Source organism: Sminthopsis crassicaudata, chromosome 6 (assembly GCF_048593235.1).
Source record: "Sminthopsis crassicaudata isolate SCR6 chromosome 6, ASM4859323v1, whole genome shotgun sequence".
NCBI lineage: Eukaryota > Metazoa > Chordata > Mammalia > Dasyuromorphia > Dasyuridae > Sminthopsis > Sminthopsis crassicaudata.
The window spans coordinates 238,405,925-238,420,788 of NC_133622.1; the positions used below are offsets into that span (position 1 = coordinate 238,405,925).

General features: G+C 36.5%; 1 protein-coding gene and 1 pseudogene across 1 annotated transcript; both read left to right on the forward strand.

Moving 5' to 3' along the window:
• The first annotated feature begins 2,639 nt into the window (after positions 1–2,639).
• On the forward strand, positions 2,640–3,505 carry LOC141547405 (olfactory receptor 4C5-like; annotated as a pseudogene).
• A 5,124-nt stretch (positions 3,506–8,629) lies between these two features.
• On the forward strand, positions 8,630–14,623 carry LOC141547406 (olfactory receptor 4A15-like). The gene is made up of 2 exons (XM_074275842.1): positions 8,630–8,653; positions 13,709–14,623. Exons 1-2 carry the CDS (start codon positions 8,630–8,632, stop codon positions 14,621–14,623), a joined length of 939 nt encoding a protein of 312 aa, XP_074131943.1.
• The last annotated feature ends 241 nt before the right edge of the window (positions 14,624–14,864 follow it).

Below are 14,864 nucleotides of genomic sequence, written 5' to 3' on the forward strand. Positions count from 1 at the left end.
GAGGCAGCCTTCCTTTCAGTTCAGTTCAGTAATCCCAAAATGCAGCCAGGAGTTAAAAGTCCTTTACTGTCTCTTTCCAAATCTTATCTACAGATCCTTTATTTTCTCCTTCAAGTCTTGTCTCCTTCACTTGGGGCTAGGCTAGCTTTCTTAGAGGCAGCCAGGAGTTAAAATCTGGCTTGAATCTTTTCCTGGGGTCCTTTAATAGAGCTTTAATAGAGGCCTATCTCTCTCCTTGGTTCCTGATGAGCTCTTGTCAGAATGTCTCCAGCCAGCTTCAGCCTCTAGCTCCCTCTGAATCCAAAGCCTCCAGCCAGCATTAAGGTAGATGGGGGAATAAAATCTTGACTCCTCCTCCCTGAATCTTGGCTCCTTATATGCTCCCAGAGAATGGGCTTGTGGGTACTCCCTGGGCTTGTGGGAGCTCCTTAAAAGTATGCTCTCTTAAAGGTGTGAAAAGTTTGAATTCTGAACTAGAGAATTGTTAAGTACCATGCTAAATTAGATAATTATATCAATTCCAGTAACTTAGCACCCTGTAAGAATCCTAATGCATATCCATGTGTTGACATTGAGATAAAGACAACCTTCTTGTAAGTTTTGCCCAAAGAGTAAGCAGTCTAGCATAATTTTATATCCTAAGGGCTTGAGATGCTTAGCAAGGCATTAATGAGTAGTAAAAGTTGATTTTCAGGGAATTTTTATCAGAACTTGTCATTGGGTAATGAGATACTTTAGACAATTATGTGTGTGTGTGTGTGTGTGAGTTTACTAGTCTGCAAAAAAGTTATAAACTTTCCATAATAGGGAATACCTAAACAAATATGCTGAAATAACCTTTCATTTGAGGTATAAATGCAGATAAGTTTGGAGACAAAAACAAAATATTAGGAACATTTGAAATTTATTTTGTTGCTTAAAATTAATCTTGATTTAAAAAATGTTTTCGACATGTTTTACCTAATCATCAGTTTATTTGGGGAAATAAATTTATTTATTTTTAACATTTATATTGGGATGGAAAAACACCAAATTCCCTTGCATTCTAACATTATATTATTAATTGTATCATAACTCCCTTGTAATAAATTTGTTTTTGTATGTTTGATTATGTGTGTTTCTGTGCAAATGAGAAAGAGACAGAGACAGAGAGAAAAGGTGATAATATATCTTGCTATAAAATTTGTTGAACTAGATAGTGGATATATATATTTAAAACTGTAATGTGTATACTGCAAACTCATTATATTTTTTATTATTTTCACTTTTCTCTTAAAATAATCTATGTTTTTTTGGGTGGATGAGAAATATATATATTCTAAAATACCTGTGATATAAATCAAAATATATTAGTAATTTTTTAAAAAGATGTGAAAAATAAAATGAATATATAGTTCATTTTCAAATGAATGATGTGTGGTACGGAAATGGTGAAGGGTCACCATTTAATAAAAAAGCTGGAGAGAGCTCTAGAGAAAAGCAAAGTTTATTGCACATTCTCGCGAGAAGGGCGTCCCACTCTTCGAGTAGACTATCGAAGAGAGGAAGCGCCTCCTGTGGGCAGGACAGCCCCTTTAATCCCTAACGCAAAACGCCCCCTCCCACCACTGACCCTCATCCTCATTGGCTGAGAGTCTTACATTCTAAACGCGAGATCTACCCATGAAATTGAACTTGACCAATAAGTACATAGTTGCCCATATTTGGATGAAATAGGGAGATGTCATAGGAGGGGAAGGCAATGCCCTTCAGAGTCCTTCAGGCCTACTCGAACTCTGAAGTAGATGAAGCCTTACTCAATTTTCACAACTGTCTTGAAAGATCTCACCTCATCTCATTCAATGATGACAGACAACAATGGTACACAATGTTGGATTTGGGGTCAGAAGACTTGGTTACAAATTTTGATTTCCTATATATACCTTTGTATTTTTTGAAGAGTCATACCATTTCTTGGCCTCTCAATTTCCTTTTCTGTAAATTGAGGGAATTAGGCTCAATGATGTTACATTGTTTCTCCAATTCAAAATAGAGGCATCCTTTCAGTTCAAAATTCATTTGGCTGATGTCTAATTTCTTCACTTAATAGATTGGAATGGTAAATGTTTAGATGATTTATCCACTGGACAAAAAGCCAAGGAATTTATGTAAATTAAGTTATAAAACTAGAGTTGCATATAAAGCTGAAATTAGAGTTTTAGAAACTTATTCCTTTACTTCCCACTTATCCACTAGTGGAATTTTGAGAGCAACTTTTTTTCTTTCTTTTATGTTTTCCATTTTTAAAAAATTATCTTCTACAAACAAATATAGACATAACAGAGATTATGTAATTTCCATTTGGAATGTGATCTTTATAAGGAAACAGATACCCTTTCATTGAATGAAGATCATAAAAAAAACAAAACAAAACAAAACAAAATAAAAACAATGACCAACAAACTGAATGGCTCTATTTAGGAATGGTGCAGAAGGGTGTCTTGTGAAGTATAGTGTTTACTTAATTAGCTCTCAATTTGATTGAAATTCTATACTTTGGATTGTCTTACCTAGCTGTGTAATTCAATATATATCATAGCTATTTTTGTCTTTGCAGTTGAACCAACTTTCGCCTATATGACATCTTCAAAACTGTAAAGATGGATGGTGCAAACATTGTAACTGAATTCATTCTTCTAGGTCTCACACAGAATCCAGAGATGCAGAAAATGTTTTTTGTGGTATTTTTACTCATCTACCTGTTGACCTTGGTGGGAAATCTACTGATTGTCATTACCATTGCAGTCAGTCAGACTCTAAGCTCCTCTATGTGCACCTTTCTTACTTGTCCTTGTTAGATAGTTGTTATTCTTCTTCCATGAGCCCCACAATGATAATTGATTCATTCACTGATAGGAAAACAATATCTTTCAATGCATGCATGACCCAGCTCTTTGTAGAACATTTGTTTGTTGGGGCTAAGATCATCCTCCTAATGGTGATGGCCCATGATAGGTATGTGGCCATTTGTAAACCCCTGCATTACTTAACCATTATGAATAGATCAGTATGTATTCTTTTGGTGGGATTAGCTTGGATGGGAGGCTTTGTTCATGCCATAACATTGATTCTATTCATCATTTGGTTACCTTTCTGTGGTCCCAATGTTATTGACCATTTTCTTTGTGATGTCTTTCCTTTGTTGAAATTCTCTTGTGTTGAGATCCATCCCATTGGGATTTTGGTTGCTGCCAATAGTGGGATAATGTGCATACTAATTTTTTTCATGCTTCTCACATCTTATATCATCTTTTTGAACTCCCTGAAAAAACATAGCTCAGAAGGGCAGCGCAAAGCTCTTTCAACTTGTGTGTCCCACATTGCCCTGGTCATTTTGTTCTTTGTGCCATGTATGTTTGCATATCTATGGCCTATGACCACTTTTCCCATTGATAAGCCCATGGCTGTGTTTTATACAATAACTCCAATGTTAAATCCCTTAATCTACATATTGAGGAATTGTTAGGATTACTAAGTGAGAACTCAGGTTGTCTGGAGGGTGACAAGGTGAGAATTCAGGTTTTCTGGACAATTACAAGGTGAGAACTCAGGTTGACTTGATAAGAGGGGGCAAGCTCATTGGCTGGGGTGGTTCTTCCCAGAAGCCCTTGCATTATCCCACGCCCATTCTCTGGGAGAATAAAAGAGAGGACTCTCAGAGAAAGAAGAAGACTCTCTGCATTACATCAGGCCTGACGGAGCTCTCTGCAGGAAGGGAAGTCACTTCTAAGGACAAGAGTTAACAGCAACTGCCTGGAGACAACGGTTCACTACAGGAAGAAGAATCTGACGGAGAGATTTGAGTAGACACAGCAGATCTCTTCCCAGAGAGCGATCCAGCAGCTTCTAGAGACGACAGCACGCAACAATTGGCGTCCACACGTGGGGCAAGGACATTTGCTTATCCTGACAAGAAGAGCTAGTCCAGACCTTTGCAATTTGGCGCCCGAACAGGGACAGACACAGTCCTGATTCCAGTGGAAAAGCTTCCAATCTAGATCTCAGTCTCTCTGACCCAGAACCGTGAGTAACGAGGAAACTTTGTTAAAGATTAAGTGAGCGTGCTAATAGATAAATAAGGAACTTAACTTGTTAAGGGCTAAACCAGGAATCTCTTATAGCTGAAATGGGGCAGATGTTAGCTATATTCAATCCCTGGACCTCAGCCGACTCAACCTCAGCCCCAGACGCAACCTCAGCTCCATTCAGGAGTGGTACTATAGAGAGTATAATCAAGATAATTGAGGAGCAGAGTTTACTTGTAACCTGGGTACAGATTGCTAAACTCTTGGCTGCATTAAGACGCACATCCCCTTGGTTCTTAGAGGAAGAAAAGATAGATGTAGATAAATGGAAGCTAGTGGGATATGAAATGAAAGAATTTCAAGCAAAAAATGGGCCTCGTTCAATTTCTGCAGAAGTATTTTATATCTACAACATAGTTCAATTAGCCTTAAACTATCAAGCAAGTTGTAGGAGAAGGAAAAGTTCTAAAAATGAACAGAGGAGGAAGTGTGAGGAAAAAAGGAAAGATCAAGATCTTTCCCTAGAGCAAGAGGATTTAAATGAGGAATTATGGTATGATTCTCTTGAAGAAGCTTCAACCCTGCCTAGAGAACAGATTATTGACAGGCCCACATCAACCCCACCTTCAGAGATGGAGGAAGAAAGAGGGGAAGAGGCAGAAACACAAACAGAATTGCCTGTGAAGAAGCCTAAGCCTATGACAAGATTAGAAAAAGCATTGGTTAAAGCTAAGAGAGAAGGACAGGATATAAGTGATTTTATACATGCATATCCTGTGATTGAAAATATTGATTCTGTAGGTCATAAAATGAGAAGATATGCACCTTTAGATTTGAATAAAATTAAGGATTTGAAAAAAGGTTGTACCCTTTATGGGACTACATCAGCTTATGTCAAAATGTTACTAGATGGTTTGTCTTATGAAGTCCTAACCCCGAATGATTGGAAATCCATAGCAAGGATATGCCTGGAACCTGGAGAAAATTTATTATGGCTTGCGGAATTTCATGAATTATGTAAAATTCAAGTCAGATGCAATTTGGAAATAGGAGTTAACACACAATTCACTTTTGAGCACTTGGCTGGTGAAGGTCGATATGGAGAGAATTCGGAACAGATTAATTACACCATGACAATATATGAACAAATTGCTAAGGCTGCAATAAAAGCTTGGGGTGTCCTTCCTGGACAGAAAGATCGTGGAGAGGCTTTCACTAAAATACAGCAAGGTCCCAATGAACCTTTTGCAGATTTTGTGGGACGTTTGCAAACTGCTGTCAAAAGAACTATTGGAGAAAATTCAGCTACAGAAATAATGACCAGACATCTGGCTAAGGAAAATGCCAATGAGATTTGCAAAAGAATTATATGGGGATTAGACAAAGATGCTCCTTTAGAGGAGATCATAAGACGCTGTGCTACAGTGGGAACAAATGCTTTTTACACCGGGACAATGATGAATGTGGAAAGACAGGGTCCCTCCTGGCAAGGGCCTTCTAGAGAAACTCGGCGATGTTTTCAATGTGGAAAAATTGGGCATCTAAGAGCTCAGTGTAGATATGGAGATACAGTGAGAAGACAGGGTGAGAGAAGACCTAAAACTCCATGTCCAAAATGTCACAAGGGCCTCCACTGGGCCTCCGAATGTAGATTGACACAGGGAAATGACAGGTGGGGCCCAGCTTCAGCCCCCCAAGTGGGGCATGATGGCAGCCGAGGTTACATCCAGAGAATTTTAAGACACGATCAATCAGCCAAAAGGCAATCAGATGGAAGAAAGGGATTGAAATTAGGAAAAATAGAGTTGTGTGCAGTAGAGACTACCGAGATACTCCCTGGAGAAGTGAAATCTGTTCCTGTTGAGCCTATGGATCCTTTGCCTCCAGGCACAGTAGGCTTGACCATTTCACCTTCTGAGAGTGCCTACAAAACAGTGTCCATCCATACACTGATGTGGGAGACTGGAGAACGTGTATCTAATATCCCAGTCACTAACACAGGCAGACAACGTGTGATTTATCAACCAGGAGAAGTAGTAGCATCAGGCTTATTGTTACGGACCCCTAATAAGCAATCTAGTGATAGTCGCCTAGATTTTGACTCCAATGAACAAAATCCAGGAATATATTGGACAGCAGCTGTGACAGCTGACCGACCTATGCTTACTATTTATATAAACGGAATACCATTTGAAGGATTGGTAGACACGGGTGCAGATCGTACAGTTATTAGAGGTGCCAATTGGCCCGGTCACTGGCCAAAGATTAAAGCAGACACCTATATGTCTGGGGTGGGAGGATCAATAGCAGCAGAAGTTAGTGCTAGGCCTTTGAGATGGGTATTTGAAGGAGAAACAGGAGCTTTTACTCCTTTTGTGGTTGAAAAAATCCCCATCAATCTGTGGGGAAGAGACATTTTACAGCAGATAGGATTACAAATAAGCACTTCGGCTTTTTAGGCAGGGCTGCTGTTGAAGGCCTACCTGCACTTTCACCAGTTCCTATTCAGTGGAAAACTGATTCACCAGTGTGGGTAGAACAGTGGCCCTTAAGAAGTGATAAAATTCAGGCCTTATTAGACATAGTGCAAGAACAACTTGACCAAGGACACTTGCGGCCTTCTCTAAGTCCTTGGAATTCCCCAGTATTTGTGGTGAAAAAGAAATCTGGAAAATGGAGGATGATAACTGATCTAAGAAGAGTAAATGAACAGATGGAAACTATGGGAACTCTTCAGCCTGGACTTCCATCTCCTACTCAGTTGCCAAGAGAATGGCCTCTATGGGTTATAGACATTAAGGATTGTTTCTATTCTATTCCTCTAGATAAGGAGGATATGAAAAGATTTGCTTTTTCAGTGCCTAGTGTTAATTTGGCTGAGCCTTATAAAAGATATGAATGGACAGTTTTGCCACAGGGAATGAAAAACAGCCCTACTATGTGCCAAATGTATGTTGCAGCTGCTCTTGCTCCAGTAAGAAAAGCCTTTCCAAAAGTAATATTGTTACATTATATGGATGATATTTTGGGATGTGCACCTGAGGAACAAATGTTAGAGGCATGTCTACAAAGGACCATGGAAACATTAAAGTACTACAAACTGCATATAGCTACAGAAAAAATTCAAAGACATGCTCCTTTTCAATATTTAGGATATGAAGTATATCCTAAGGTGCTTACAGTACAAAAACTCTCCTTAAGAACAGAGAAGCTAAACACCTTAAATGACTTCCAGAAATTGATAGGAGATATCCAATGGATGCGTCCCGTGCTAGGCTTGACTACCTGTCAATTGCAACCACTATATGATATTTTAAGGGGAGACAGTGCTTTAAATTCACCACGCCAGCTTACAAAAGAAGCACAAAAGGCTTTGAGAGAAGTTGAACTGGCTTTATCCAATGTGGTTGAAAGAGTCACTCAAAAACCCTTGGAAATATCAGTTTTTGCTACAAAAGAGGCACCCACAGCAGTCCTTCATCAAGAAGACAGAGTGATTGAGTGGGTGAACCTCCCAGCACAACCAGAACAAAGCCTTACACCTTACCCAGTGCTTGTGGCTAGGATTTTATTAAAGGCTATTAAGAGAGTAACACAATTATCTGGGATAAGTCCTGAAAAAATATACACATTCTATACTAACGCACAGATTAATGTATGCTGTGAGAACATCCCAGAATGGCAAATTTTATTGGCCACCGCTCCAAATTTTGCACATGGATCTCCATTAAAGATTACCCGGCTACTACATAATTGGCGATGGATTTTTGAAGAAAAGGTTTCTAAGGTTCCTCTTAAAGGACCAACAATCTTTACAGATGCCTCCAAAGAAAATATTTGTGCCATATACTCTCATGATTTAACCATAAAGAGAGTAATCAGGACTCCTTTTCAATCCACTCAACAGAATGAATTATTTGCTATCATGCTAGCTCTCACTTATTACCCAGGAGACGTAAATATAATTACTGATTCAGCCTATTCAGTAGGTGTAGTACAAAGAATTGCCACAGCCCAAATAAAATTTGCAGCCTCCAATATTTATCAGCTCTTTAAGGAACTTCAAGAGCAAGTGAGAAAACATCCAGGCAAGATTTATATCTTGCATGTCCACTCACATAGTGGACTTCCAGGTCCCATTTTTGATGGAAATTCAAAGGCAGATAGCCTTCTAACCATGTTAGCCAGTAGTCCTTTATTTCAGGAAGCACAAGAATCTCATTCTAAATATCATCAGGCTGCTCGAGCTTTACGTTTACAATTTGGAATCACAAGAGAGGAAGCTAGGAGCATAGTAAAAAGCTGTACAGCTTGTCTTCCTTTCCACGCTCCTACACTCCCTCCAGGGAAGAATCCTCGTGGTTTGAGACCCAATGAAATCTGGCAAATGGATGTGACCCATTATAAATCTTTTGGTCGTCTATCTTTTATTCATGTTGTGGTAGACACCTTTTCAGGATTCACATTTGCAATGCCAGCAGCAAAAGAGACAGCCCGAGTGGTCACTGAATTCCTTATACAAGCTTTTGCAATTATGGGTGTGCCACAAGCAATAAAAACAGACAATGGACCTGCATATACGTCCAAACATTTTACACACTTTTGTGCACAGTATAAGATTTTACATACCACGGGCATACCCTTTAATCCTCAAGGGCAGGCAATAGTAGAGAGAAGAAACAGAGATATTAAGACACTCCTCCAAAAACAAAAGAAAGGGGGAGCCACAGGTAGCCCTAGGGAACTTCTAAATTTAGTTCTCTATACCATTAATTTTCTAATTTTTGACAAAGATGCACTGGCTCCAGCAGACAGGTTTTATAACCCACCAGAAGGGCAGTGTCCAGTGAGAGCATCTCCACTGTCCTTAGATAATCGCCAGGTGATGTGGAGAGATCCAGAAAGTGGTGAATGGAAGGGACCAGATAGGTTAACTGCCTGGGGGAGAGGGTTTGCTTGTATTTCTTCACCAGGAGAAGGAATCAGATGGGTGCCAACGAGTCATATTCGCCTTGTCCATCAGAGAGAGACAGAAAAAGAGAAAGATCTCAAAATAAAGGAGAAGATCTAAGAAACATCTGACACTGAAAGAGCCATTGGACTTCCTCACACAAGATGAGACTAATGGACAATGGACTTATGGACATTTATAAATTTTCAATTTATGATTATGTTATATACTTCTAGCATGTGTTATGTTACTATGTTACTATGTGCTTATGTAATTCATGTAATTATCTGTAATACTTCCCATATTGATGGATTTATGTTTCAAGGTCATTTATGTAATTATCTGTAATACTTCCCATATTGATGGATTTATGTTTCAAGGTCATGACTGTCCTATGTTCTAAATCAAAAGAAAGGGGGAGATGTTAGGATTACTAAGTGAGAACTCAGGTTGTCTGGAGGGTGACAAGGTGAGAATTCAGGTTTTCTGGACAATTACAAGGTGAGAACTCAGGTTGACTTGATAAGAGGGGGCAAGCTCATTGGCTGGGGTGGTTCTTCCCAGAAGCCCTTGCATTATCCCACGCCCATTCTCTGGGAGAATAAAAGAGAGGACTCTCAGAGAAAGAAGAAGACTCTCTGCATTACATCAGGCCTGACGGAGCTCTCTGCAGGAAGGGAAGTCACTTCTAAGGACAAGAGTTAACAGCAACTGCCTGGAGACAACGGTTCACTACAGGAAGAAGAATCTGACGGAGAGATTTGAGTAGACACAGCAGATCTCTTCCCAGAGAGCGATCCAGCAGCTTCTAGAGACGACAGCACGCAACAAGGAATGAAGAAGTAAAAAATGCCATGAGAAAATTATGGAACCAAAGAATGCTTTAAGATAAGAAATTCATAGAATAATGTCAAGTGGATATTAATATGCATGATAGTAGCATAAAAAACACTTGTGCTGAGAATTGAATTTCTAATAGTTGAAGAAAGTTTTTCAGTTTTCCAATAGATTGATAGATAGAGTGGAGTCAACATTGTCTACTACATAGTATGTGTTGTATTGATTTTGTGAAGGAAATGCATTTAGCTGATTGAAATAATTTGTAGTGTAAAAGTTCCAGTGATGAAATATTTCAGACATAGTAACACTGCATTTTGTAAACACAATAAACATAAAATAGAGGTGAGATATGGAAGATATGAGTTGAATGATATATTTAGGTGGGTTACAAACAGAGGAATATTTCTTGACCATGGTTTTATAATTAGCTCTGGAACATCTCTGGAGAGGTTTGATATACATGAAGGTCTATGTGGAAAGTCCCTTTTCCCTGGAGCAAATTTAATTAAAAAAAGAAGATGCAATTTGAATGGCTCAATGAAAAGCATCGTTGTTGCTATATATCTCTTCAATTCATCTCTCTATGCATTATACTGGTTGGGCCTCCTTTTGATTTCTGCACTTTAATGGAATCCCTTCTACCATTCAGGGACAAACAACTTCCTGAAAGAGTTGAGAGATAGAAATTGAGAAAATAGGAACTTATTAAGATCCAGGTAGGCCTTTTATAACATTTATATTTTAAATTATCTTCTCTGATTCTGATGGCTGAAATTGGCTGGCTGGGATGGGATCCTGAAGTACTCTGTTCACTAAAAAGTTTTTTCTACTTTCAGGGTGGTTTGGTTCAAGGACAAGGTATTGATATCCAAGACAAAAACAGGACCAAATAGCTGAGCTCTCAAGAGAGAGGAAAATATTTCAGGTAATACATTTATGAATAATATTGTATAAAATAACTCACTGTTCACATAATTGCACATACTTCAAATTTACTTTAACATGAATTTATAATTTACTTTTTTCTTTATATGTGTTTGGATGTAATTTGAATAAGTTAGAATTAGAAAAAGCTAAAATATGGACCATCATTCACAGGTCTTGAATTTTTTACACATTTTTATTTTGAATATGTTTTTTATTCTATTATGCAAAAATAAGAAAATATTTATTTTAATTTCAAAAGTTAAATTGTGAGTGAAAAATGTCATTCATAAATTATATATATATATATATATATATATATATATATATATATATATATATACTCCTAAATTTTTTCTTATTTGTTCATATGTTTATCTGTTTATCCTAGTTGCATTTATTTACATTTAAGACTAGAAAATCCTATTTGCAATGGATTATAGAGGATTTGGTATGACTACAGTTATTCACTTCTCCTTTAATTTCAGAGCTGATAAATTTCTAATACACTTAAATAATCCCCAATGGATGTAGATTTATTGAAAAACTAAAAACCCATGAAATAGTTTGTTGTTCAGTCACTTCAAAGTGACTTTATTTGTGGTTCTTCTAGGAAACATATTGGAGTGCCTTGCTATTCCTTTCTTCACCTTGTATTACTGAATTAAAAAGAATTAAGTGATTTACTCAAGTCATGGAATTAGTAAGGTTCTGAGGCCAGAGTTAAGCTCATGAAAATTCTCAATCCTTACTAATTCCAAATTTAGTACTTTATCTTCTGTTTTGCTTCACTGCCCTATAAAATATTATATATAACATATAACATACTAACATGCAAATTAAATTTATCATTATTGGTGAGAAGATATTGTGTAATAGAATGAAGATAGAGTTTTATTTTATATAATTTAATAGAATGAATAAAGAAAATTACTTGCAGGAGAAACTGATACCATAAAAAGAAAAGAGATTTTTGAAAAAAATCAGTAGATTGTGAGATATATTATTAGAGGTATAAAGTTTATGTTAAAAAAAAAAAAATTGTTTACTAAGAAAATATAGTCTAGAAGGAAAATAAGACAGAGGCACATAAAGTTTTAAGTCACATGCTTTCTGGAGAAAATGAAGACAACCAAAGATCTGGAAGAGGATTCTATGATGTATATTTTAAATGAAAAAGTCAGGCAACTGGATACTTAAGAAAATTGTAGATGTTTACCTCTCATCTTAATAAAGATCTTGGAAGAGAGGTGGCAAGAGTGGAATACTGGACAAAAACAAAAACTTCATTGTCATCTCCTACCCAAGAGGTAAGTGAGCATAATAATAAGTGCATGGTATGATGACACACGTCTTATTATTTTCTATGTTGTGTGCAATTTTACTGAAGGAATTTTGTCCAATAGTTTTGTCTGGAGCTCTTTTAATCAATCTTTTAATCATTAAGTCTTTTAATATAATTTTAAATTTGGGATTTCATTTAAATTTACTTGACAGAACCACAATCATATGAATAAATGAATGTATCTAGATATATTACATAGGTATATAAACATACATACATGTGCACATGCATGTATGCACATAAATCTATATTTGTGAATATGTTTGTGTTTATATGTGGAGGTTAATGACATTTTGAAAGAGCACACATTTGTATATTATAGATATTTTAAATCTTTCTGTATAAATAGTTGCTGATATCACATATATGTGCATACATTTAGTAACATTTATTTGAAAGGCTAATATTTTTCAGTAAGTTATATATGAAGAGATGTTGGACTTTGATCTCATTAAATTCATGAAATCATATTTTATAGAATTTTTAAGATAAATTTGGCATAGCTAATTCTAGAAAAGCATTTTGCAAATTATAAAATATTATATAATTATTGTAAGTTTTGCTGACTTTTGCACATCAGCAGCATCCTTTGTAGGTGCTCCATTTGCTGATGCAAATAACATTCCTTTTTATAATTTCCTAAAATAAAATTGAGTGGATAGAATTTTACCAATCCTTAATGGTTCACCATGAGATAGCATAAAATTAGTCAATCCTAAACTCCATATTCTAAGTTTTCTTGCTTTCTTGACTTCTCAAAGGTTATATTCTGTGGGAAAAAACCTTCAAGTACATAGGATCACTTTGATACTATAATAGTGTAAGATTTCATTAGAGTAATTATTATTGCTGCTAATGTAAATTAGTATTTTGTGGTGATTAGCATTAGTATTATAATAGTATTATGATAAAATTGTTTGGGTTATATATTTTTGGTCATTTAAATTTTATAATTATTTTATAGTTAATATTGACTGACAGTGAGAAGTAAAAGACTATTACATCTGTCTTTATCAATATTAGTCATGTTGTTAATTAATAAGTGTAATGATACTGTATATGAAATTATTCATGAATACATTCCAAAGACATCTCTGAATGACAGTGACTAGCTTGGGAATGTGTGTGTGCTATATAAGGATGCAAAGAACACTTTGGATCAAAATATCTCTCATATCTGTGAGGCTTTTTTGTGAAGGAAAATATATCCCAAAAAAGATGTTCCTTGTGCTTCCTATTGCTTATTTCCTGGCTCAGAACTTATGATTTAAAGAACCAGAGGAATTTCTTTCTGGCTCTATGAACTTTAGAACCACAATCATCATCCCAGGGTAAATAGTCCCACCTACTTTTCCTAATACTTGTTGGTCATCATCAGAACATGGAAAATATCATTCCAGTTCCAAAAGATTGTTGTGAAAACAAAATAGTTAGATGAAAGACCACTTTTTAAAGCTGATCATTTGTTCCTCAATTCTAACACTAATTAAATGGTAATCATATTTTTATTTATAGGTAAATCAATTTTGACTTTTGAATTCATACATTAGAGAAAGAAAGAAAAAAAATATGGAAAGCAAGAACAATGTGACTGAATTTGTCCTCCTAGGATTCACTGAGAATCCTGATATTCAGAAAGTATTATTTGTTGTCTTCTTAGTAATCTACATTATAACTCTTGGGGGCAACCTTTTGATTGTGGTTACAGTGATTTCCAGTCAGTCCTTGGGATCCCCCATGTACTTCTTCCTTGCATATTTATCTCTTATGGATGCTGTCTATTCCACAGCTGTTTCCCCCAAAATGATCATAGACTTGCTCTATGAAAAGAAGACCATTTCATTCCAAGCTTGCATGAGCCAACTTTTCATTGAACACCTTTTTGGTGGTTCAGAGGTCTTCCTCTTGGTGGTAATGGCTTATGACCGCTATGTGGCCATCTGTAAGCCCTTGTATTACTTAGTTATCATGAGACGCCGTGTATGTGTTCTATTGCTGGTTGTAGCCTGGATTGGAGGTTTCATTCATTCAGTGGTTCAGCTCCTTTTAATTTTACGGTTGCCCTTTTGTGGCCCTAACGTCATTGATCATTTCATATGTGACATGTACCCCTTATTAGAACTTGCCTGTACTAATACCTATATCATTGGACTCTCAGTGGTTGCTAATGGAGGAGCTATCTGTGTTGTCATCTTTACAATGTTGCTCATCTCCTATGGAGTCATCCTACGCTCCCTGAAGACCCATAGTCTGGAAAGCCAACGCAAAGCTCTTTCTACCTGCATGTCCCACATTACAGTTGTTGTCCTATTCTTTGTTCCTTGTATTTTCATGTATGTCAGACCTGTCCGTACCTTCTCTATTGATAAAACGATGACTGTAATTTTTACTATTATCACTCCCATGTTGAACCCCTTAATTTACACCCTGAGAAATAAGGAGATGAAGAATGCCATGAAGAAACTCAAGAACAGAACAAAGGACTCAATTATACATTGATGGCCTCCAAGGGAAACACAAAAAGATATTTCATACTTAAGTCTTGTTGTCTGGGAGGGAAGGTGGCTAATGAAGAAAACATCTTTTCTATCAATCAATCAATATAAAAACATTTTTTTTTTATCTGTAACAGATATCAAACATGGTGTTAAGAACTGATTATAGATGGGGAAGGCTTTTGTGGGAATAAACTTTCTTACTGAATAAATGAAATTATTTCTTTGTTGACTTGAACATATTA

Bases quoted from the DNA above. Each gene is read 5' to 3' on its own strand.
- LOC141547406 (XM_074275842.1), top strand. From the start codon at position 8,630: ATGGACCTGCATATACGTCCAAAC. The intron at 8,654-13,708 runs ATTTTACACACT...GAAAGCAAGAAC, and splicing joins ACCTGCATATACGTCCAAAC to AATGTGACTGAATTTGTCCT.